The sequence below is a fragment of the Tiliqua scincoides genome, chromosome 5, assembly GCF_035046505.1.
Source record: "Tiliqua scincoides isolate rTilSci1 chromosome 5, rTilSci1.hap2, whole genome shotgun sequence".
NCBI classification, from domain to species: Eukaryota; Metazoa; Chordata; class Lepidosauria; order Squamata; family Scincidae; genus Tiliqua; species Tiliqua scincoides.
This window is the reverse complement of record NC_089825.1, coordinates 16,709,556-16,736,121: the sequence shown is the minus strand read 5'-3', so window position 1 is coordinate 16,736,121 and position 26,566 is coordinate 16,709,556. Positions and strand designations below refer to the sequence as shown.

At 41.4% G+C, this 26,566-nt stretch overlaps 1 protein-coding gene across 2 annotated transcripts in view; it reads left to right on the top strand.

Moving 5' to 3' along the window:
* The window catches only part of ZEB1 (zinc finger E-box binding homeobox 1), a 92,245-nt gene that overhangs the window by 46,620 nt on the left and 19,059 nt on the right, over positions 1-26,566 (top strand). For both annotated transcript variants that reach the window (XM_066631267.1, XM_066631268.1), the window contains exons 2-6: positions 7,408-7,608; positions 9,794-9,856; positions 18,304-18,465; positions 20,054-20,256; positions 25,784-25,889. In XM_066631267.1, coding sequence (XP_066487364.1) covers positions 7,408-7,608; positions 9,794-9,856; positions 18,304-18,465; positions 20,054-20,256; positions 25,784-25,889 — 735 coding nt within the window. The remainder of the gene's footprint in view (positions 1-7,407; positions 7,609-9,793; positions 9,857-18,303; positions 18,466-20,053; positions 20,257-25,783; positions 25,890-26,566) is intronic.

The following is a 26,566-nucleotide window of genomic DNA, read 5'->3' as shown; positions in this document are numbered from 1 at the left end:
AGACTTCACTATTACTAAAAGCTAACATTCTATTCTAGATTAGTGCTACTCTAAAGTCTCAGAACTATAAGAGGAAGTACATTGGTTTGTCAAATCCCTGCTCAGCTTCCTTGAATCTATGAAGCTTCCTTAGTGACCTTGAGCTGGTCACTGTGTCTGTCTCACCTACCTCACAGGGTTGTTATGAGTAAAAAAGGAGGAAAGATACTATGTACAATACCTTGAGGTCCTTGGGGCACTATAAAAATGTGAAAAACAGTGGGTTTTCAAGACTGTCCTTTAAATTCTGAGAGAACTGCAAGAGCACTATTGGTTCCATGCAGATGGTAGACTGACGGAGGAAATTTGTTCTACCAAAGGTGTTAGACTAGGATGTTTGTTGGCCCCACTTCTTTTCAATCTTTATATCAACAACATTGTAAATGTTCTAACTCATGCAGATCATTTCCCCCCCTCAATTGGAAATCATAAGATTGCAACCCTCATTTATGCAGACGACATTGTTTTATTATCTTTGAATAGGAAAGGGCTTAAGAGAATCCTAAATACGCTGCAAGATTTCAGTGATTCGGAGCAATTGAAGGTGAATTACGCCAAATCCAAAATAGTGGTTTTTGGCAAGCATTCTCCAAAATTTAGTTGGACTTTGGGTGATCGCAAGATTGAACAAGTTCCTGCCTTTAAATATTTGGGTGTATTCTTCGACGAAAGAAACAGCTGGAAATTCCAACTTCAGAATGTTAAAACATTAGCACAAAAATCAAGTTATGCCTTATTAAAATTTTTCCATTCTAGAGGAGGCAACTTGGTAATTCCAGCTTTAAAGGTTTTCTCAGGGAGAGTAATTTCCCAAATGTTATATGGTATAGAGATCTGGGGTATTAAACAGAACAACATATATATTCCCGAAGTTGCTCAAAATAAATTTTTGAGGCACATTTTAGCTGTTCCACCATCTACTCCGGCAGCTTTTCTTAGAATGGAGACAGGTATGGTATCTATTAAGGCCAGGGCTGCCGTGGCTATAATTTCTTATTACAAGAGAGTCCTGGACATGTCGGAAAATCGTCTTCCTAAACTCTGTTTGGCTGAGCAGTGGAGAGAGGAGGCTGGGCCACTCAGGTGCAAATGCTCCTAAAATCTAAAGCCCTTTCTACTGACATTTTTGTCTTTTCTGAAATAAAACAAATGCTAAGGGAATGGATGTTTAAACTGGATAATGATCAGGATTTAGATATAGTAAGATCTTCAAATTTCTCCCAGTTGTACTGTTTCTTGAAACCAAGTCACTCAAGAGTGCACTATTTATATTCACTTACCTTTGCCTCCTTGAGAAAGGCGTTCACTGAACTACGTTTTCAAACCATGCCAACTGCAGTTCTAGATGGCAGATATATGTCCATTCCCAGGCATTTGAGGCTTTGTATTTGCGGAGCAGGACAGATTGAAGATATTGTACATTACCTGCTTCATTGTCAGCTTTATCAAAATCCTAGGATAAGATTTTTGGAGCCTATTTTGGCTACCCTTCAAGGGGAGAACACACGAAATTGTATTGGTTACTTTCCGATTATGACCCATCGGTCACCTATAGCATGGCGCTGTTTGCCAAAGCTGCCAGAACTATTCGTGCCAACTACCTGGGGGAAATAGCGGTAGATTGTAAAGGAGATTCCTTAATATGATGGGTGTAGGTGCCTTTTGTGCTTGATTTTGACCTCATTTTATCATTTTATCATTGTTTGTATCTTTGATGTATTTTTAGATTTACATGTTTTATCTTATTGTGATGGCTATTAGCTAATACAATAAACAATCTTTGACTTTTTGACTATTGGTTCCATAGGGTTAAGGCTAAGGAAGACTTACACTTCAAAGCTACACAATCGAGTCAATAATTCAAAGTCCCATGAATCCAAAATTAAGGTAGAATTGTTCAAGTCAATTCAGAACTCATATTTCGTCCCTAAAGTCCCTTTTCTAATCCTAGGTCCTTAAAGTTCTTTAAAATGGGTATATGAAATTTCTTTTGAATAATTTATGTAAGTTTTAGGACTTCTAGTATAATTTTTAGGCAAGTTGCAGCAATTCAGACCCGAAATCATATTTCTCCTGAAGGTATTTCCCAGACACAATGAAGCGTTTCTGAACTTTTGACTTGAAGCTGAGGGCTTCCGCTTTAACTTTTTTTACACACCAGGCACCCAATGGCAAATCTCCGGATCACCCAGTGGTTTCATGTCAATATTAAATAACATGAGGGACAGTATAGAACCCTGCAGCACCTCGTACACCAAGGATCAAGGTGCTGAACAGGAGTCCCCCCAGTACCACCAGCTGGGATCTGTTGGCTAAGAAGGAATGGAACCACCACAGAACGGTGCCCCAATACCCAACTCAGTCAGTCATCCCAGACAGACACCATGATCAATGGTGCTGAAAACCACTGGAAGGTCCAAAAGGATCAGTAAGGATGCACACTGTCTGTCAAGTCCTCAGCATAGGTCATCCACCAAGGCTGTCTCTGTCCTGAAATCAAGCCTAGAGACAGACTGAAAGAGAGCCAAAATTCTCTGGAGCTGAGATGCTACCATTTTGCCCAGAAATGGGAGGTTCGAAACTAGCTGATAATTATCTAACATAGTGGGATCCAAAGAGGGCTTTTTCAGGAGGGGGCAAACCACTGTCCACTTTGATGCCATTGGGAGCACCACCTCCCTCAAATATGGCTAAAATAATTGATAAAATTAAAGGTTGAGAGACCAATCCTGTGGTCGGCAGCACGGCTCCATGCCGCTGACCACAGTCACAAACGCACCATAAGGCACATTCGTGGGGCTCACTGCTGGCTCCAACCAGTGCTAGCCCAGCACCTGCCAGTGCTGGCTAGTGTGGGGCAATCGCCCAGGTTCTGCAGCTTGGCAGTCTCCCACCACTGGGGACAGGGGAATAGAGGAGGAGTTCTGGGAAGGGGGGAGGCCGGAGGGGGTGGGGAGGATGCATGCCAAGGGGTGGGTGGGAGGCATGCCGAGGGCAGGCGGGAGGAGGATCCGTGAAGCTGAGCTCCGCTGGATCCAGGGCGCTCGTGGAAGGCTGCGCACCCTATACGAGCGCCTTTACTCTAAATGAGTAGCCCCATTTGGGGCTGCTTACCTTACTTGGGGGAAGGGGACAAACGTCCCCTTCTCCCGAGGAGCCTCCTGCGGTAGCGCGGGAGATGCAGGATTTGGCGGCAGCGCTTTTCAGTGCCGCTGAGCCTGAGCACTCTGGGCAGCTCAGGATTGGGCTGTGAGTTAGTTAAAAGACAAGCTACGTAAAAATGGAACTTAAAAAGTAAATATACATTGAAAAGAGTTCTTGAAGTTTTTTGTTTAATATTAACCTGCTTAGTTTAAAACACCCACACACACATTCTTTTGAGTGATGTTTTTGAGGGGTTGCACTCCCTCTGAAGGAGCAGGTCCGCAGCTTGGGGGTTCTCCTGGATCCACAGCTGCTCCTGGAGTCCCATGTGGCAGCGGTGGCCAGGGGAGCCTTTGCTCAGCTTCGGCTGATTCGCCAGCTGCGACCGTACCTGAGCTGCGCGGACCTGGCCACAGTAACCCATGCCCTAGTGACATCTCGTAGATTAGATTATTGCAATGCGCTCTACGTGGGGCTGCCTTTGAAGACGGTCCGGAAATTACAACTAGTACAGAATGCGGCTGCTCGTGTGGTTGCTGGGGCACGTCGGTTTGACTCTGTCGAGCCGTTGCTCCGGCGGCTACACTGGCTGCCGGTTCTGTTCCGGGCCCAATTCAAGGTGCTAGTTTTGACTTTTAAAGCCCTTTATGGCTCGGGTCTGGGGTATTTGAGGGACCGCCTCCTTCCCTACAATCCTGCCTGTGCTCTTAGATCACCTCGGGGGGCCCTTTTGACTGTGTCGCCACTAAGAGATGTGAGAGGGGCAGCGGCCAGGAAGAGGGCCTTCTCGGTGGTGGCCCCTGAACTGTGGAATACCCTCCCCTTAGAACTGAGAACTGCTCCCTTGTTGCTAACGTTTCGGCGTGGACTGAAGACCTTTTTATTTCAAAAAGCTTTTAATTGTTGACAGGCTGGCTGGCATTCTTGCTTCTTGCTTTTTAGATGAAAATCCACGAGGTTTGTTTGTTTTTAGATTTTCTAATTATTGTAAATTGTTTTTAATGTTGTATTTTTTAAAGTGTTTTTTAAAGGTGGGGTATAAATTAATAAATTAATAATAATAATAATAATAATAATAATAATAATAATAATAATATTATTATTATTATTATTATTATTATTATTATTATTATTATTATTATTATTATTATTATTACTACTGTTCCCATTGTATTTAAAAAGTCCCTAGTTTGGTCCCTTTTTTTACTTGAAAGTACCCTAAAGTCCCTAAAATAGACATGAATATGGTGTATGAGCCTTGGTCAATTGCGAAGAAAGTTATCCCTAATGAAAACTAAGTCTGTAATTTTTAATTTCATGGTACTAGAGGAAGTATGGAGGGGGATAGATATCTACAATTAGGTGGAACATAAGCTGAACAACTTTGCTTTTTGATGTCTTGCACTTAGAGACTATTTTTGCACCTCAGATTTTGATATCTCACATTGCTTGTCAAAGGTAACATGTTCCTGTGGTTTATAGTTAGGATGCCTGGACATTATGCTTCTATGACCTCAAGAATGCTAACCATTTTGCTCTTATGATCTAAAACAGAGGCTTATTTCATTGTTAGCCCACCATTCAAAGAGCTCATGGCAGCATACAAGATTTTCCCTATGCACACCCCACAATCCTGTGAAGTAATTTAGCTTTAAGTGGCCCAAAGTTGGCCAGTCTAAATGCTGAGTTGTCATAAGCTGCTAGTTTGCCTTAATTACATACTGAGCAGTATTCAAATGACAGGGTTTGCTGTCAATTAGTGATAGAATTGTATCAATATTCAAGAGACTTTCTGTAAAAGGGATTTTGTGACTACATTGCCTGTCTATGCAATTTTAGACTTGTGAAAATAGGATGTGACTGTAATGTATACTATTTGGTGAAAGAGTGAGATAAAAATGAAATAACTGTCAAGGAGGGGAATTTTAATTTTAGAGTCCCTTTTGCTGCAAGGCTAAATGCCAAAATTCCTTTGGTGCTGATTTACACAGACCATTTCCCCTGTGTGTGTGCTGTTCAAGCCCTTCATCAGCATACATGCCCCTGGTCACACATAGAAACAATAAACTGATCCGGTTGCTACTGAGATATGGCCAACGCACATTTTGTTTTTAAATGTTGCAGGACCTTAGCTATTGATATAACCATTAAAGAAAGGTGGTTGCTGAATATAATAGGGTATGGACATTGCACACTATATAGGTCGGTTTGCACACACTGCTCATACATGGGCCTATGTAACCAGCATTTAAGACCTGAAAATCAGTATATTCCCCTTTGGTAAGACCAGCTATATCCCTAACATGTATGAATTTTTATAAGGATTTCAACTTTGGAACTGAAACAGGGCTATAGCACACAAAAAGGATTTGATGTATGACAAAGATATCACTTACTGGAGCACTATATGTGAGGAAAAATCTATACAGTGATTAAAGCAACAAGAAAATGTTAATTATCTCATATATAAAATTAAACCTCAGGAACATCTGTTTTTTTCAAATAAGTTTCATTGTATACTGTATATTGATTTCATGAGATTTTTCTCATGAAAAATGTCCAGAATATATAGCCATGCTTGATTCACAAGTGGTGATGGAGCTCCCCTTATTTGCGCTTCTCCTCCCCATCATCTCATGGTGTCCAACAGTAGGATCCAAAGTTTAACCTCAAGTAAAAATTCTGAGTTTGAACTGTAGCAGTTTTGAATTTTTTCCTCTTTGGAGAAAGATGTGATTGCTGACATGCACAAGTCTGGGATAAAAGACAAACCATTATCTCTTGGGACCAATGAGGTAGTGAGATTAGGGGAGCACCTTATATATGCTCTTGTAAGGCTGCATTAACTGTTTCCAGCCCATTGTAGAGTCGGAACTAGGAAACTGCATCTTAATGACAAAATGACATGACTCCAAATGACATGGAAGGGGGTCCGCAACTTGTAGAACCTCAAGGAGGATGGGTCTGGTAGTTTCTGGGAATCCCTATCATCTTGGGTCAAGCTCTAGCGGTAGTGGGGAATGACCAAAAACGGCTGAGCTGATTTAAATTTCAGCTCAGATGTGCTGCATGGAATTAGAATTGAATGGGTGCAGGAGGAAAGAATGCTAGCTGAGGAAAAGGAGAGGGAGAAGCAGCACCTAGCACTAGAGGGAGAACCTACGAGTGATGTAGAAGGAACACCTCTAACAAGGTCTAGTTTCCCCTTCTCTTTGCAGACAGGAAAAAAAAACTTAGCTTTTCCCCACGTGATAACACCAAAACTTTCTTGACCAACTTCAAACACACTTGTGCTGACTGTGGGATCTAGATCAGTGGTTGCTAAACTCATAACTGCTGTGTACAGAAAAAGTGGTATCCATTCAGACCCACTCTTACCATTTCACCATGCTGCTTGGAAGAAGCAATAATTGCTGTAACTTGACACTCTAGGCAGTTGCATCTGTAGTCTACTGACCCTGTAGCCTACTTGTCATGGGTATTGCTTGTAAATGTCCAAACCTATTAATCCAAATAAAGCTTGGGTTGGTTACTCATGAGTAGGATGGCTCAGATGGTTCATTAGGATGGCTTAGAGGGTTCCACCCTCTCCTGCTTGGTGGTGATAAGCTCAGGAACCCTTTCTAGCAAGCTGCTGATCTAGTTGGCCCCCTTGGAGTGGGTGGAGACTTTTGAGTGAAATTGACAAAAACTGCAGCTCCTCAGTTTGCTGCTTTTAACTGCTCTGGCCTGAGGTCTTAAGTAGCCTGTTTGGGGCAGTGTCCAGATCTTGTGAGGAACGTAATGGGGAAAACTAAATATCTTTTCAGTGAGGTACTCTAATGAGGGATACTCCCAGCATAAGAAAGTGATCTGAACAGCTGTTCATAGGACACATTCCAGAAATGCAGCTGCAGTAGACACACCCAGACTTTGTTTTAGTGCAAGGGCAATCCAAGGAACATAGACAGTAACAATGGACAGAATGCCTTTCTTTTACTGCAGATAATGGTAGTATATTGCTGTGTGTCTAGAATGGATGGTTCACCTTTGAAGTAGTGCACAGTACTTCCCAAGCAGACAGAGGCTGCAATCCTATGAATATTTACCTGGGAGCAAGTTCTACAGAACACAGTAGAGCATACTTTTGAGTAAGGATTGTGCTGTTAATAATCAATATTCTTATTAGAAATGAATCTCCACAGAACAGCATAGTTATGTGACCTCTTTTTTGTTTCTCTTCAGTTACCAATTACAACAATGTTGTGGAAACAAATTCAGATTCAGACGATGAAGACAAATTGCACATTGTCGAAGAGGAAAGTATAACAGATGTAGCAGATGGTGAAAATAGTGTGCCAGACGATGACTTGCCAAAAGACCATACAGTATTACCAGAAAGCAACGAAAGAGAAGGAAGTGCAAACAGTTGCTGGGAAGATGAAGGTATGTGTCATAGACAACTAGAAGGATTCACAGGCATAGAAATAAATTATTAACTTGTTTTAGAATGTTATATTGTACTAAAATAACTTTGCATTCTGCAGTGAAAGGAAAGTCTCTTGATCAGTGACTGCCATTCCCAGTTTACTCTGCCCAGCACACTTTGAATACGAAGCTAGGTGGTCAAAGAGGAGGTGGTTATGGGGAGAGGGTGGCAGCAAGATCTGGTCATGTGCAACATTAAAAGAAAGATTGGAGATCATATTTGGATGCCCCTTTATACACCAGCTCAGCTTGGGTTTGGTTGTAGTAAATATACAGTACATCAGTGGTTCTCACACATTTAGCACCGGGACCCACTTTTTAGGATGAGAATCTGTCAGGACCCACTGGAAGTGATGTCATGAGTGGATGTGACATCATCAAGCAGGAAAATTTTTAACTATCCTAAGCTGCAATCCTACCTACGCCTACCCAGGAGTAAGTCCCATTTACTATCATTATTAAAAGAATATACATAGTAGCTTGTTAAAAGTATAGGTCTGTAACATTTCCCCAAATGCAGTCGCATACCATAGTAGCATCAAGTCTAATATAGTAAAAGTATTGAAATGAATGGGGATCCCCCTGAAATTGGCTTGTGACCTACTAGTGGGTCCCGACCCACAGTTTGAGGAACACTGCAGTATGTGAAGCAAATATCACTTTGTAGCAATAAATAAATTTAAATCTGTTACTGGGAAGCTGTCAGAGGACTTACTTAGGTTACTATCAATTTAGCTGTGTATAAATAACTCAGTATACGTAATGGCTGCTTAATAAAAGCATGCATGTGGTAGTGAAATCACCTGCCAACAAAGAAGGTAGAACTTCTGAAATGAAGTAGAGAATGCACCAAAATAATCTCTAGTGTCATGCTCAGATTTGTACTAAAACATAATTTAATTTCAGTCATGTTTTTAAAGTCAGGGCTATTTACAGAGGCATGCTGTGAATTCTTTAGGAGGAATCTTCCAGAAGACATCAGCTGCAATTGTGAGGCTTTCATCATAGTCTTCCCTACAAATCCTTGCATGGTTTTTTGGGTAGGGCTGTTAAACACTTTTTAAACATACACATCAATTATAAATAGTGGACTGTCAGCTCTTCTAAGCAAACTATTTCAAGTGGAACCTGGCCACTTCTATACGTGCTGTAATAGTACTCACTTTATGCAAGTCTCTTTTTTTAATTGCACGATCTTAAGAGAGTTTTCAGAATATAATGGCAAGGCTGTTAACTGGTATTGATAGCAGGTAGCATATCTTGCCATTGAGTTAAAGAGCTTGCTTTACTGATTACCAGGTTGCTTTTAGGTACAATTAAAAGTGCAGATTGAATGGGTCAGAGCCCTCAACAGCTTGGACTGGTTGACTTGAAGGACAGCCTACTTCCATGTGAACTTGTCCACTTTTCATCCGTGTCCCTGCTCAGAGCATTGCTGCCTTCTGTGGTGAGGTTGATGATGAGGACAAGACCTTTCAGTTGCAGTACATCATTTGTGCAGTTCCCTTACCCTGTGTGTTCACTTAGCGTACTGATGATTGAAGATACCTGTTTGCTTTCTGTTAAAGTAGTGCTGGTTTTTGTCTTATAATTGCTTTTAATTTTATTGCCATTTTTAATGTTGTTATTCACTGTCTTGGGAGGTTTTTAAACCTGAATGTTGAGAGATAAGTCTGTTAAATAAACAAGCTGAGTGACTGAAAAATTCTACTATCTTTGGACCAAACTACATATTTCATTAAGTCCATCATTGGAGCTAACATTTTTTCCTAAACAGGAGTTTCAGGGGTTGAGATACAAATTGGGGTCCTGCCTAATCTACATACCGCTAACCCCCAGATGCTTTGTGCTCTTGGACAAATGCTCCCATTGGCACCAATGGGAACTTTTAACCTTTGCAAACAGCAACCGAAAGACTGGCAGGGAAAAGGCTTAAAGCCCTTAAAGACAAAAACTCTAAGGTCACACTTAATGTAAGGCGTAGTCCGTTTCTGTGTGATCATGAACAATGCATGTGGTTACTGCTATCTATGGAACTATTTTCCCCAGACAGCAAGAAACTAAAAATGTTTTTCTAAATAAATTAAAGAGTTTTAGGATTATGTAAAGTATTAATCTTGTCTTCTGTCATGTCATATTTTAGCTAGTAAAGAAGCAAAGGAAATCCTGGGGCCTGAAGCTCAAGCCGATGAATCTGGATGTATAGGTAAGTTGTCACCAAGTTTCTTGGTTGTTTTTGTGATATTTGGCATATCCTTGAAGTTTGCATAACTACATATTCTTGAGAAGGAAAATTATTCTTTATTAACATCCCTTTCTCTTTGATCTGCTTTGATATTTACACATACATATACCAGTTGAGGCTTTAAGCTATAGAAATACTGCTATTGAAAACAGCCAGCTTAGTGCCCCATTAGAGCAGTTTTGAGGTGTTGCTGCTAAATTATGCAGAGCAATTCCTTCCCCTGCCTGCAGTACCTCTGCAGTCTCTCAGCTGCATTTTTGGTTCAAGTACCAAGAGCATTAGATGAACACTTTTTTCTAGTCTGTTGCAAGATTACAACATATTGTGACGGGACACTGCTGATGTAACAATATCAGCTAGAATACTTAATATTGCATCTTATGCTCAACAGTGGACATAAAATGAGTGTATATAATGAGCCACAATATACCGAAGACATGTTTATTTGCTAGAACATAAGAAAAGTCTTGCTAAATCAGGCCAAAGGCCCATCTAGTCCAGCATGTTTTTTCCCCCACAGTGGCCCACCAGCTGCCTATGGGAAACCCACAAGCAGAAGAGAGGAGTACAGGTTGTGCCTCATTATTCCCTGGGGGTTCTGTTCCTGAACCCCCAGTGGATTAAGAAAAAAAATTAGTGGAAACCAAATCAGTGGAAAAATAACTTTAAAAACCCTCTTCGAAATTTCTTGCTCTTCCATTGCTCCTAATGGAATAATTTCATCCCATTAGATTCCATTATTCACTCCATCCTAATGGCTGAATTAGTATAGTGTCTATACCAATGCATTCTGGGGCAAGAATGGAGGAGCACAAAACTCGGGAGTGGGTCTTTAAAGCTATCTTTAACCGCAAGAAGTTTGCAACTAGTGCAGTTTAACAGCATGAAAGTAGGAACTGGCATTTGGGGGCTTTTTCCTTTGTTACGGACCATTTAAATGTGGAACCCGATATCAGTGGGGAGTCAAATCAGTGGATACCGAAGCGCTGCCTGTATGCTTGTGTCCCACCATTGGTCTCCTGCAAAAAGAGGCATTTATGCAACCTGCAGCTGAAAGTAGTGCGTAGTGATAATGTCTAATAGCCATTGACAGACCTGTTCGCCTTGATTTTATCCATTCTCCTTCTAAAGCCATTCAAGCTAGGGATCATCAGCACATTTTAGGGCAACATATTCCAAAGACTGTATTCTGCACTGAAGTAAATAATTATGCCCATCTTAAATGTTCCGTTAGTTAGTTTTGTTGGATGACCTCTGGTTCTAATATTGTGATAAGGGGGAAAAGCTTGTCTGTATCCACTTTTTCCACACCATACACATTTGATAAGTTTCAAACACCTGTTTTGTCCCCACCTGTTCCCTTTGTCTCAAATTGAAAAGAATAAAACCAGATGTAGCTTTTCTTCCTAAGGAAGGTGCTTCATCCTTCTGATCAGTGCAGTTGTCTTCTTTTGCACCTTTTCCAGCTCTAAAATATCCTTCTTGAGCTGTGGTGGCCAGAACTGTACACCACTTCCAAATGCAGCCACACTATAAATTATATAGAAGCAGTGCTTTTTTTGTGGAAAAAAAGGTGCAGGAACTCACAACTTGTTAATCTTTATTTATTTATTTATTTATTTATTTATTTATTTATTTATTTATTTGCCATTTTTTATTGGAGAAATAAAATATTTTTTAATGTGCTTCCCCCCTAAAGATGAACTTACTTCTGAGTAGACATGCATAGGATTAGGCTGTCAATCTCCACATCCCCTTCCCCCTAGCTATTTTTTCTACACATGGGGAAAAATACTGTACAGGTGCACTTGTAGCGTGTAGTATGTAGTGTGGCACTACTTCGAGGAGAGGAAGAAGTGAATGGATTACAAAAAATGGCTTACATGAGTTCCATGTAGTAAAATTACTCTAAGCAACTGTGGGAGTAAGAACAAAAAAGGAATTCTTACACGAGAGGGGTCCTTAGGTGCACATAGAAACAGCTACATTTGCAAACAAGCAATTAAATATGATTTAATTCAGGTATCATGGTACCGTTTTCTATGGTCCGCCCCCGGAGGCTAATGGATCCTGAAGGTTTCCTGAGGGCTCTGGGGGATTTCCCCACTGCCAAGACTGGCGTCTCATCTGAGGCCCTGGTTGACCTCTGGAATGGGGAAATGACCAGGGCAGTGGATGAGATTGCTCCGGAGCGACCTCTGCCACGTCGCAGACTCGGAGCGGCTCCTTGGTTCACTGAGGAGCTGCGAAGGATGAAGCGGCAGGGCAGGCGTCTAGAGCGACGGTGGCAGAAAACTCGGGATGAATCCGACCGGACACGGAGTAGAGCCCATTACAGAGCCTATTCCGTGGCGGTGGTAGCAGCAAAGAGATCGTTCTTCTCTGCTACCATTGCGTCTGCTGACAACCGTCCGGCAGAGCTGTTCCGTGTGGTGCGGGGCCTCCTCCATCAGGTCCCCCCAGTAGACCAGGAGGAATACACGGTCAGCCGCTGTGACGTGTTTGCGCAACATTTTGCAGATAAAATCAATCGTATTCGTCACAACTTGGATGCCACATTGACAGTGTCTGACGATGTCCCCTTGGCAACTGCTTGTCCTGTGTTGTGGGATTCTTTTCAGCTTGTACAGCCTGAGGATGTGGACAGACTCCTTTGGAGTGTGAGGCCATCTGCCTGCCTGCTCGACCCTTGCCCAGCTTGGTTGATAAGAGCTGCCCGGGGTGGGCTGGCTGAGTGGACAGGGAGGGTGGTCAACTCTTCCTTGATGGAGGGGACGTTACCACTCGCTTTGAAACGGGCGGTGGTTCGCCCCCTCCTGAAGAAGCCCTCCCTGGATTCCACTGTGTTGGATAACTACCGGCCAGTCTCCAACATCCCGTTTCTGGGCAAGGTAATTGAGCGGGTGGTGGCATCCCAACTCCAGAGGGTCTTGGATGAAGCGGATTATCTGAATCCTTTTCAATCTGGCTTCAGGCCGGGCTTTGGGACGGAAACCGCCTTGGTCGCCTTGGTGGATGACCTACGCCGGGGACTGGACAGGGGGAGTGCGTCCCTGTTGGTCCTGCTGGACCTCTCAGCGGCTTTCGATACCATCGACCATGGTATCCTTCTGGGCCGATTGGCCGAGTTGGGAGCTGGAGGCACTGTTTTGTGGTGGTTCCGCTCCTACTTGGAGGGTCAGTCCCAGATGGTGGTGCTGGGGGATGCCTGTTCGACACCCTGGCCCTTGAGATGCGGGGTGCCACAGGGCTCAATTCTGTCCCCCATGCTATTTAACATCTACATGAAACCGCTGGGAGAGGTCATCCGGGGGTTTGGAGTGGGGTGCCATCAATATGCTGATGACACCCAGCTCTATCTCTCCTTTCCTCCAGACTCCAGGGTGGCGGTTGAGGACCTGGAGCGCTGTCTGGAGGCAGTGAGGATCTGGATGGGGGCTAACAAGCTGAAATTAAATCCGGATAAGACAGAGGCTCTCCTGGTTAGGAAATCCTCGATGCAGGTGCTGGACTATCGGCTTGCGCTGAATGGGGTTGCACTCCCTCTGAAGGAGCAGGTCCGCAGCTTGGGGGTCCACCTGGACTCGCAGCTGCTCCTGGATTCCCAGGTGGCGGCTGTGGCTAGGGGGGCCTTCGCTCAGCTTCGGCTGGTGCGCCAGCTGCGGCCGTACTTGGATCGTGCAGACCTGGCCACGGTGATCCATGCCTCAGTGACATTGAGATTAGATTACTGTAACGCACTCTATGTGGGGCTGCCCTTGAAGACGGTTCGGAAACTGCAACTAGTGCAGAATGCGGCGGCCCGTGTGGTTACTGGAGGTAGGCGGTTCGACCCTGTCAGTCCGCTTCTCCAGCGGCTGCACTGGCTGCCCATTCGTTTCCGGGCCCAATTCAAGATGCTGGTATTGACCTTTAAAGCCCTATACTGCTCTGGACCAGGGTATCTTAGAGATCGCCTGCTCCCGTACAATCCGGCTCGCCCTCTCAGGTCATCAGAGAAGGCCTTTTTATAAGTGCCGCCGCCTAGGGAGGTACGTGGGGCGGCTGCAAGAAATAGGGCCTTCTCAGTAGTGGCACCAACGCTATGGAACTCCCTTCCCCTTGACTTAAGAATGGCTCCCTCTCTTGAGACCTTTCGGCAAGGCCTGAAGACCCTTCTGTTTAAACAGGCCTTCTGAGTTCTTGGCCTTTTAACATCTTTTTAACATCTTTTAATATTTTTTTTACAGGCCTGATTCTTTTATGACTTGCTGCTGCTCTATGCTCTTTTTACCTATTTTTACTCTGACTGCTGTTTTTAGTATGTGTTAATATGTTTTTATTTGTTTTTAAATTGTTTTTAATATGTTGTAAGCCGCCTTGAGTCCCTTCGGGGAGAAAGGCGGGGTAGAAATAAAGTTATTATTATTATTATTATTATTATTATTATTATTATTATTATTATTATTATTATTATCAGAATATTCTGTGTCTTTGGGAAGGCGCTTGGCATGCAATTGTATGTTCTCTGCTGCCCTGAGCAGCTGCTGTGCATTGCTGGAGAGGAGCTGCAAATGCTGGCTGGCGGAGGGCATGCTTGTGGGGGAAGGACGAGGAAGATCTCTGGCAAGGCTGGACAGCATGTTGTACACACGTAGAATCCCTTTTCACCTGCCCTTAGTATGTGAAAATGGGTGCAGATATATATCTCTGCCAGGATTAAGAGCCCAATCCTAGGTATGTCTACTCTGAAGTAAGTCTCATTCTAGTCAATGGAGCTTACTCCCAGGAAAGTGCCTAGGATTGCAGCCTAAGAGCCCAATCCTATGCATGTCTACTCAGAAGTCCACTTTAGTGAATGGGGCTTACTGTGGATAGGATGACAGCCTTAGAGTCCAATCCTGTGCCTGTCTGCTCTGCCTCTGTTTTGCTCCCCCCTTCTAGAATGCCTCCGAAGGGGAGGGGCCCCTGCAAAAAGGTGCCGGAACTCCGTCCCCCCGCATTCCATTAGAAAAAAAGCCCTGTATAGAAGTATTATAACATTAGCAGTCTTATTCTTAACCCTTTTCCTAATGAACCCATATAAAGGAATTTACCTTCTTCATAGCTACCACACCTGGTTCGGCATTTTATTGATTTCATCCTGGTTTGTCACTGTCAGCTCAGGCCCCACCAGTGTGTATGAGAAGCTGCATTTTATAGCTTCCTTGACTCCACTGGTGATTCATGTCAACATCTTCCTGGAGTAGTGGAACCTCTCTAGTTAGCAATATACTTGCTATGTTTCCCTTGTAGTTTTAAATAACCTGGAGGGCTTAGACCAGGGGTGTCAAACATCAGGCCCATGCGCTGGATGTGGCCCCCAGAAGCTCTTTATCCGGCCCTCAGGCTGTCCCAGCACCTCCATCAGCTGCTCTCAGCTGCTGGCTATGCCACAGTGTTACTGCTGAAAGGGTATCTACTAAAACAGTATCACTGCTGTGTGATAATTGGGATTTCCCAGATCTTAAAAATATGCTCAAGATTTGCATATTTTCTCTTCTGTCATTTGCAATTAATGAGTTCCTAAATGAGGAAAAAAAGTGCTTATTTCTGGTCATGACACACTTAATGATGTCATTTCCTGTTTCATGATGTCACTTCCAACCCTCAGCAGGCATCGTAAATGCTATTTGGCCCCCTGTATGAAAGGAATTTGACACCCTTGGATGTTAAGACCCTCTTGACTTTCCCTTTCAGCTTCCTTTTCACTAGTCCCCTAATTTCTTCTTTTTTAAATATTTCCTCTTTGAAGAAAAGTGTTTGCTTTTTTTTCGTTGCATGGAACTTTAAGCTTGCACTGTATCATAACTCTGGAGTGAGAGACATCCACCTCCTATGATCATTGTAGTCTTCAAGAACTTCTATGCGTTCTGCAACTTCTTTATCATCTTGGGAATCTCATGCCCTAGAGATGTGAAAATGCAGTAACCAGAGTATTAAAGGATCAAAAATGAACAGAAATTGCATTACCACATTACAAATGCTTACATATGCTGTACTTCCCATATGTAGCAGTGAGAAGGAAGGGCTATATGCTTTGCATTATGATGCCAGCCTTTTCATAGTCACTCTGCATGCAGTTGGCTTCTAGGTTGTGGCTATTAAGTCTTCTAGTTCTCCAAATGGACTTTCAAAGTCACGTATGCAATTTTAAATTTGATACTGTTCCTTTAAAAACAAAAAATTACAAGGTACTACTTTGGTATCTTTCATATTGATGAAAATTTTATTTTCACCACAAAAGAAAGATCTCCTTTCTTTTGAAAAGAAATCAATAATACAGCAATACTGTAGCCAATAAAAACTATATCAAAAATAAGAATACTTCTGACAGTCAGAATTAAAATCAACACTCTATAGACCTTGCAGATCAAAGATTACCATTGTTCTATGTCCTTATATTGCCTCCCTTTCAGAGGGAGTTTCAAAAGTATGGTGACACAACATAAAAGACCTTGTCCTGTATCGCCATCAGCATAATTTCTAATGGATGAGTATGAGTAAGGCCCTGCCAGATGATCTCACATGGCAAAGAGATGTGGAAACATTATATGTAAATTGTTATTCCAAAAGTCATATAAAGTTCAGCTGCGGATCTTCATTTATTTACAATATTTATATCATGCCTTTCCCCTTCTCCATCACAGGGTACCTAAAGCAGCTTTCAGTATTTTTCTGCATGTTTTGTAGCATACAAAAGTAAGTGGGGTGGGGGGAATATGCTTCTTGCTGCTTTTTTTCTTCTCCACCTCCTGCTTTTTGTCAAAGAGCAGTTAGTGTTCCTTTGTAAGAGGGGAGGGGCAGAGTTCAACTTCAAGTAACATTTCTAATTGAGTCTTCAAAGCTAAACCCCTGCTAATTGGGTAAGAGGCACTTTTTCAAGTGGGTGCTCCTTTTTTTAGCAGGGGGAGAGTAACTGGCCCACCTCACCCCAGCACTATCTGTTCTAGTGGCTGTCTGCTGGTATTCATTTGCATCTTTTTAGATTGTGAGCCCTTTTGGGACAGGGAGCCATTTAGTTATTTGATTTTTCTCTGTAAACCGTTTTGTGAACTTTTAGTTGAAAAGCGGTATATAAATACTGTTAATAATAATAATAATAATAAACCAATTGCCATAACTAAGATCTGAAGGAAAGGATGAATGGAAGCAGCAGAGGTTTGAATTCAACATAAGGAGAGGAGGCAAGAAGCTGCAAAAATCAAAATAAAAGTGTTGGCAGAAAATTACCATGCTGATTTAACCAGGCTTTGCATCATTTTGCCAGACCCTTAAGCATTCTGTATTGTACCCAAAAAGTTTATTATTCTGAAAGCTTTGAAAGAAGCAAAAAAAAACCTGGCAAATTTTTTATTTGTCTTAGAATAAATTTATTTGATCCTTCCAAATATAGAGGCTGGCCAGAGTGAGGAAATCCAAGTGAAAATGAGTGTGAACTTCAGAGTTGCTGTCATAGTTCAAGTAATCTTATATAAAAATGTCAAATAAGTCTGGGCTAATTGCAATAAAAATTTGGGGGGAAAATAAATAACCTCTGAACATTTTGTTCACTTTATTTGCAGCCTGTTCATTGATCAGCTGCTCCTTGATTGGATGCTATTTTGGTGCATTTGTTTTATTTATTGTGAACTTTTAGTTGAAAAGCGGTATATAAATACAGTTAGTTAATTTATTGTGTTGTTTTCCTGGATGCAGTGCTGTCATCATCATTCAGATCTGATTGCATGATGACATCAGGAAGGGCAGACAAAGCCACTCTGGAGTGAGAGCATTGGTTTCTGAATCATGTTGCTTTTCACTCTTAATGCACAAACAGATCTGTGCTTATGCGCATGCCAAAAAATAACAGAACGGACGTTTTTCTTGGCACCAATAAAAGCACAGATGATTTTATCCCTGTCACCAACAACTTCCCCCAGAGTTGGCTAAGCTGCTCAATGTAACAGTTGTAAACATTCAAACCTCTCCTGTTGAATTGTCAGCTTTAGAATGCTGGCAAACATATTTTCAGAGAAGAAAGTACAAGTTCACTTGCGGACTGAAACTTAACAAGTCCACTGTATATATACTTGTTTTTTAAGTGGCTTCAAGACTGAGGTTTTAGAACATTTGCAATATTATGCAAAAGTTAGAATAATGGAATAATATGGAAATTAGGTGCTAGTTCAGGATAGTTATCCTTGAGGAATGATAAGGAGATGTGTAAAGCATTACAGTCCTAACTACTGGAGCCCTCTTCTGGCTCTTTTCGCTCCTGTCCACATGTTTCAATCTATTTTTCGCACCCAAATTTTTCACACCAATCAATTTTTTTCTTACAAAAAGCCAAATGCTACTGGTTAGAATCTATAAACAATTTGCAAATAGTATTTCTTTTTTACTTCTAGTAAAAGAAGATGAATGTGATTCTGATGCAGAAAATGAACAAAATCATGACCATAATGTTGAAGAATTTCTGCAACAAGAAGATACAGCAGTTATCTACCCTGAAGCACCTGAGGAGGACCAGAGACAAGGCACGCCAGAGGCCAGTGGCCAAGATGAAAATGGTAAATGTTGTTATTTCAGTTTTCTGTTAAATGGTGTAATTGAAAATAAGTATTATATTTATTGCTTTCTGTTTTTAAATGATACAGATCTACATTGATGTAATTTCAACTGAGGAAATACATAGACTTTATATATCATAAAATAGCCTAAGAAAGCTCTCTGATTTTTCTGGCCCATTGCTCATGTTCTCCAAAGAATGTTTAAAATGGGATGTGTGCACTTCCCTATACTTTTGTCTTACTCCTTCTTCCCCAGTACCAACAGACAGGATGCGATTGGCTACTGATTCCATTGCCCTAAACTGATCCTGACAAACTGATGAGAAGCAGGAGCCAGTACCATCCCAGTGTTTGGTTTCATTTTCCAGAAGTGTGGGTGCTAGTGAAGTTAAATGGAGCATACCATCAGAAAACACCTGCCAAAAGAGAAAAATGAGAAAAGATTTTTCACACTGGAATCCACAAAGAGGAACTGAAGATGAGGAACAAGGCATTCCCCTCTCTCACATCGCCATGGCTGTTTTAAATGCAAAAAAGATCTAAGTAGAGCTCTGCTAGATCAGGCCATGGACCTATCTAGTCCAATTTGCTGTATCTCACAGTGGCCTACCAAATGCCCCAAATACCTGTACCCTATTGCCACTCTCTTGCACCTGGCAATCAGAGACAGGCTCCCTCTAAGATCTGAAGGTTGCATAGAGGCATCGTAACCTCTGATGGACTTTTCCTCCATAATCTGTCCAACCCCTCTAGGCCAGGTGCCATAACCTGACACCAGGTGCCATAATTGAAAGTATGATGGATACAAACCAGATTTAATTTTTGGTTACCAGGTTTCCTGTCATAGGCCTCTTGTTTGCAAGACAGAGGAGGATAAAGATTGTGCCTTTTAAAACATAATTGCGTAACATGAACCAGGATGGTGTAGCAATTCCGGTGTTGGACTGAGCCTGGAAGATCCAGGTGCAAATCCTTGCTCAGCCGTGAAGCTTACTGGGTAACCTGGGGCAGTCCCTATCTCTCAGCCTCATGTACCTCACAGGGTTGTTGTGAGGACAGAAGGTGGGAAAGAATACCACTCTGAGCTTGGAGGAAGGACAGTATAAAAATGTGAAAAATAAAATAAGTAATTAAGCTGATGAAGATTCCACATTGACTTCACTCAATTTTTTGTTTTCTGGGTGATTTGAGTACCCCTGTCTTGCATACGCTGTACAGTTGTGCCTTTCAGTTCCTTAAAAACAACTGAGGGTGAATTAATAAACATTAACAATTTCACAGAGGAGTTTAACCATCTTATACTCCAGTCCAGAACTATATCTTTCTTTTTGGAAACGTTTTGCGTATCCCATTTTGAGTTTCATTGGTTGACCTGCAGCACTGTTGAACTCCTAATTATCTCAGCACTGTAGGTGGGGGCGGGGGAGGTTGTCACTAGATTATATCACCAAACAGCAACAAGCTCACAAATTAGCAACTTTTGGGCGCTTCAGATAACTCGGAATTGACGTATTCTTATTGACACTCTTGTTTACAGCCTATGCTTCAATGATTAGCTAATGAAAAATGTATTCTCCATTTTATTTAGGCACACCAGATGCATTTTCCCAGCTGCTTACATGCCCTTACTGTGATAGAGGGTATAAACGCTTTACATCTCTGAAGGAACACATTAAATACCGCCATGAAAAAAATGAAGATAACTTTAGTTGCTCCTTATGCAGTTACACATTTGCATACAGAACACAACTTGAACGCCATATGACATCACATAAATCAGGAAGAGATCAAGTAAGTGATAAAGTACCTATAATTGCCTTAAAATATCATGGTATGCAAGATATACTTGACAGGAATAACATTTGGAATAATAGTTCTGAAGTGTTTGACACTTCATACAAGGATATGTTCATTATTGTGCGTTCTAGTGATTCAGGTCCTCATACACCATAGTCTTAGTATCCAGATGACATTGGGTCATCCTGCTATATTATTTATGAAAACTGTTCTTATAACTTTAATTATTTAATTGGGCACTTTCCTTACTACAGGGCACTTTCTACTATAGGGCACTTTCCTTATTAACTGGCCCATTGTAGACTGGTAATGGCATAGTAATATGACAGTTTCTTGGGTGATTGCATGGTTTCATGGAGATAATTGCACCTCAGAGAAGCTCTCACAGGCAGTAACAGGAAGCTTGCCTGACTTGGGCATTTAGTTTTTTAACCTAAACAGAATTGTCCTGTATGCTGTTTCAAACCACCCCTCTGTAAGTTCTGTCCTGTAAAGTCTCTCTCTCCATGGGCATGAACAGCAGAATATAACTGGTTGGTTGTACGGAGAGATCTGCCCTATGCTGCAATTTGAAGATGTTAAGACAAATTTTTGTATCAACCAACCCGGACTGAATACAAAGCTTTGACTTGTTTGAAATCCCAGTGTTTTTCTGCTGAGCTTTAGTTCACTGTCTTCACACCTACAGCCTTACTTTGAGACCACTGTGCTGTATTTTTAGTGAATAAATGGGCATTGGGATGCATGTGCCAGAAGAACAGAATTTTCTCAGTAACGTACTTGATGGGATCAATTAAGAGGCCTATTACTTTTTTTTTTAGTGTCCTTTGTTCCACTTTTACAAAATGCTATAGGTGGCAACTGTTGTGTGTGTCCTTACCATAGTTATCTTGTTCGTTGGCTAGTGACATTACTCCTTGAAATCTTGTCATTGTGGGGTTTGTGTGGATGTGGTTTCTTTTTTTGTGGTTGGTTGTTTTTTTCTCTTCAAAACTATTGATTTGGCAAACTTGTAATATAGCTCTTGTTAAATTTTCTTGATTGTACAGAAATTTATTCTAGGTTCCTCATCCTTAGGCTTGGAAACTATTTAACTAATAGCACAATCCTATGGATGTCAACTCAGAAATAAGTCTGAGACTTACTTACTGAGTAAGTCTGGGACTCACTCCTAGGAAGGTGTGTATACGATTGCAGCCTAAATTTTTCTAGTCCAAAATCTCTGACCAAATTGATTCCAAGAAGCCTTTTTAAACAATGTTGCATTTTAACAAAGTTGAATTTGCAAAAAATGTTTTTCTTTTTTATTTTTATTTGTCTTTCCCTTATTATAACAAAGCGTAGACAGTTTTACAGCCCAATCCTATTTAAGCACTGCACAGGCAGAACACATGCTCTACCAACACAAGCTGTCACAAAAATATAATAAAATGCTTAGCAACAGCACAGAGAATCTGGCCACCGTATGCACAGTGGCTGTCAGGACACTTATTGAGCAGGTAATTCCAGCGTGAGGGCAGGAGGAAGGGTGAAGGGGAGGAGATGGGGTGGGTGGATCAGGCCTGGAACAGGGTGGAATTGCTGGTGCCAACACATGCCATATCCAAACCACCTTTCGGCGCCTGATCTGCCTGCACAGATCAATGTGGACTTGTGCCAGAGATATCGCTGGTGCAGGTCTGAGTTGACCTATTGCAGCTGCTGGGGGCCTACTCTGCAGCAAGGGGACAAATGCTAAAAACACATTCCTGTTTACCTTGCTGTAGTCACCACCATAAGCTTGTGCAAGCTGTAGGTGAAACCACTGTGATTTTTATAACTACACCAGAACATAAGAAGAGCCCTGCTGGATCAAGCCAAAAACCCGTCTATTCCAGCTTCTCCTATCTCTCAGTGGCTCACCAGATGCCTCAGATAGCAAAATCCCTGTTGCCAATCCCTTGCATCTGGCATTCTGTGGTAGCCTACTTCTGTCCATCATGGCTTATATTCTGTGATGGACTTTCGTGAATGTCCCCTGGTTCTGATGTTGTGTGTGAGGGAAAAGAACATACCTCTATCCACTCTACCCACCCTATACATCATATTATGTATCTCAAACATGTTCCCCCTCAAGTGCCCTTTTTCCAGTCTGTGAAGAACCCCAAATGCTGCAGGCTTTCCTCAAAGGGGAGGTACCCCAGCCCAGTAATCATTTTGGTCACTCTCTTCTGCACTTTTTCCAGTTCCACTATATTGTTTTTGAGATGTGGTGACCAGAATTGTATGCAATGTTCCAGATGTTGTCTTACCATCTGTTTGAACAATGGCATTATAATATTGATCATTTTTATTCTCACTCCCTTTTTAAATTATCCTAAGCATAGAATTGGTCTTCTTTGCAACCACTGCAAACTAGATAGACTCTTTCACCAAGCTATCCACCAGCTAACCATAAACAGATCTTAAAAGAATTTGGGTTCACTTTTAGGCTGGTTATAATTTGGTTGGTTGGTTTATTTGTTTAATTAAAACAGTTGTGCCTCCCCCTTCAGGTGACAGAGCTCAGGTGACAGAGCTGTCTGCAAGACAGAGTGACTTGCAGAAAATCTATCAATGGAGAAATTTTACAATAGAAAAGGATTTAGGCTTCACTGACTTCCCCTTCTCCCTACAGAGTGGTTCTATGGACACTGTGGGACACAATCCAAACTTAGTCAATCACAGCTAGAGGTGTCGATGGTGGTTCTTTGCTTTTCACTTCAGATTTTTCTGAATATCTGAGCCACAAACTCAGTTGATGGCCCTGGGCAAGTTACCATATCTCAGCCTCAACTGCTTAAGTATTAAATGAGGGTATACTAGTGACTCAGATAATGTTGCCATTGTGATAATTAAGGTACTGATAATTATGGCACATTTTTAAAGAACTAGAAAATAACTGTTTCATTACTCCTACTTTTGGTATCTGCTACCATTAGACAGAGTTACTCTTTCTCTTATGCTTGATCATTTAATGAATATGCTTTGTTTATATTATTTGTCTTTAATTCCTTATAATATTTACAGACTTCCTGATGGTGCTAGTTTCTGTTAGGCAATCTGTAGGTGTAGGTAATGCTATCTAATTAGCAACTTTAAGTTAGCACACATTTTATTTGTTTGTTCTTCTTATGTCATGCAAGCTGCAAGTGAAATCCAGGTCCATTAAAGCTAAATGGAGCTTTCCATTTGTGTTAGCAGGACTTCATTTTTAATTAAGTGCCACTACTTTATGCCTCATGAAATAGTAGTCTAAACTAGTTATGGCTTTAATACATAAATTATACAATATGTGTACATATTCTTTTTGGAATGGTGAAGAAAATCAGGGTTATACTGAATTATAATCAAACAGATTTTGTGATGCAGTTCATTAAGGAATTATTAGATTGCAAACTTCAGCTGATGTTTGCATCTGCAGAGCAAGATCTACAAATGTTGGCTGGTCTTGATAGCCAGACAAAATTTGTGGTTGCCATCAACCCTGTCATGGAGAGGTGAGAGTTGTTTCTGTTGCTGACACCACACTTTAGAGGCTTTAGAGGCATTTGTTAAGAACATAAGAAGTGCCCCACTGGATCAGGCCAAAGGCCCATCTAGTCCAGCTTCCTGTATCTCACAGTGGCTCACCAGCTGCCTCAGAAAGCTCACAAGACAACACGACACCTGCATTCTGGTGCCACTCTCTTGCACCTGGCTTTCTGATATAGCCTATTTCTAAAACCAGGAGGTTGTACATACCCATCATGGCTTTTAATCTGTGATGAGCTTTTCCTCCAGAAATCTATCCAATACCCTTTTAAAGGCATTTAGGTTGGACACCATCACCACATTTTTTGGCAAGGAGTTCCACAAACAAATTGCATGCTGGGTAAAGAAATATTTTCTTTTGTCTGTTTTTTTATCTGTTTTATCTCCAAAGCCCTGAACAGTGTCAGGGACAAGTCTTCTGTCCTTTAAAGGTCAGGCCTTTCAAGACAGGCATTCTGGGGCCAACTTCACCACTGTGCTGAATGTTAGAGATACAGGCACCTCTTGATTTATACTTTTTGAAATAGTGTGATTTGCAAATTAATATTAGAAGGCTAATTTACATGGGTAATTTTTGAAATAACCTATGTACACTGAAACCCTGGGGAGTTTTGAATTGTTCAGTTATTCACATTGAAATAATTCGACAATAAAAGATGAAAAGAAACTTTGTATTGTAATTCTTTTTGCATTGTAATTCTTTTTCTGAAAGTTCCTGAAAATGAGCAAGAATTTCTGGAATGCAAACTTATGAAATCCAATTAGAGATATGTTTTTATAATATTTATTTGAAGAATTTTTACCCTGTCTTTCTCTCTGTAAGGGCAATCAGGCAACTTAAAAAATTCAAAACGTAGAAGAAAAATAAAACGTTAAAAACAATTAAAACGATAAAACAAGACAACAATCCCAGTGGATCACATAAAAACAATTAAATTACACTTTTAAAGTGAAAACAGTAATATTCAAAAGATGGTAAACGCATTGCTTTACCTCTTACAAAAACATTTCCTGTGTGTATATAGGCTATATTTTAAGTTCACCTTTGTTAGCTGTTGCTGCCATAAAATACTGCAAATACTTAAAAACATGGTGACAAAGGATTTTTTAATGAGGTACAGGTGGGGCCTTGTTATCCGTGGGGAATCTGTTCTCGGACCCCCCCCCCACAGACACCAAAAACCATGGATAATGAAGTCCACAGTTTTTGCTTCTTTAAGCCCTCCAGAGGCTACCAGAGCTGAATTCCAGTCACCTCTGGAGGGCTTTCTGGAGGCTGCATGCGTCCGCCCATGGCCTCTGCGGGCTTCGGAATGGTCTTTTTGGCCGAAAAACGCTACTTCTGGTTTCCCTTTGTCTCAGTACACAATCCGTGGATACAGATGCCCCACCTGTAGTTCCATAGTATCAGGATAACTCATTAATGCTGATTGCTAGTTATTTGCAAGCTGTACTTTTAATATAAGTGCATTTATTTGGGGAATGATTTGTGACTTCGTTCATTTGTTACTGGACTATCTTCTCTAGAGCAGTCCTGTGATGTCGTTACCTAAAGGAATTCGAGACCAAGAGTAAGAGCTGGAAGCATGTAATGGAAAAATCAAGTCAAATGATTAAAATTTAAACAGGCTTTAATGTTTCTTTGTGTCATAACCCAGATTCTTTAGATATCTGTTTTACAAATAGAATAAGGGAATTGCTGAATTCTTAGATCTGTAAAATGGCAATTCTACCTCTACCTGAAGTTTTGGTAAGAGGGCAAATGATTTTTGTGACTTATGTTTCTAACTTGTTTACTCACCTTTTCTTTTTACTAGTTCATTTTCACAAACAATATCTTCAATCATTTGATGATTATTTTTAACGCTCTTGAATTTTGAATTTGATATATTGCAAACAAGAGATTCTTCACATACTGTTTTGGCTGTGTTTTTTTTCTTCTGACCAACCTGCACATTCTGTTTTACAGAGACATGTAACGCAATCTAGTGGTAACCGAAAATTTAAGTGCACTGAATGTGGAAAAGCTTTCAAATACAAGCATCACTTAAAGGAACACCTACGAATCCACAGTGGTAAATATCCTAGGTCTTGCTTGTCAGTATAGAATGTTGTTTATAACACAGTTCTGTGCATGTTTACTCAGAAGTAAGTTCCACTTTGTTCAGTAGGGCTTATTGTCAGAAAGTGTGCATTTATGCCAAATGGTGATAAAGCTGCATTTGTTTGTTACCTGCATTGTAGACTTATGTAAAGTAAAGCAAAAGTGCACAATAAGGCAACTAGCAGTGCAATCCTATTGTTGTGTTGTGCTGGCACAACAGTTACTGCGCCAGCATGTGTAAAAGTGCCATTGTAAAAGTGCCATTAAGCGCTTTTGTGCCAACTCGTGAGCAAGCAGTACTGGTAGGAAGGCCTCCGCCAGCGCTGCATCTAGATCACTGGCCAATGGCGCAAGCAGGTAAGGTGCCAAGTGGTGCAGAGGTGTCAGGAGGGAGGTTCCTGGACGGGACAAGGCGGAATGGGTGTGAAATGGGCCCAGGAGAGGGGGCAGGATTGGTGGAGCCCTCCTTTGCTATATCCTAACACCCCTCTTGAGCCTCCCAGTGCTACATTGGGCTTCCTGGACTGGCACCATGTAAATAGCTGGGGTGGATCTGAGAAGCCCCATAGGGCAGGATACGGCTTTCCTTGGCATGAGGAGAAAAATATCCCCTTACCCCTAATAGCCTTTCAGCCTCTTCCTAACCTG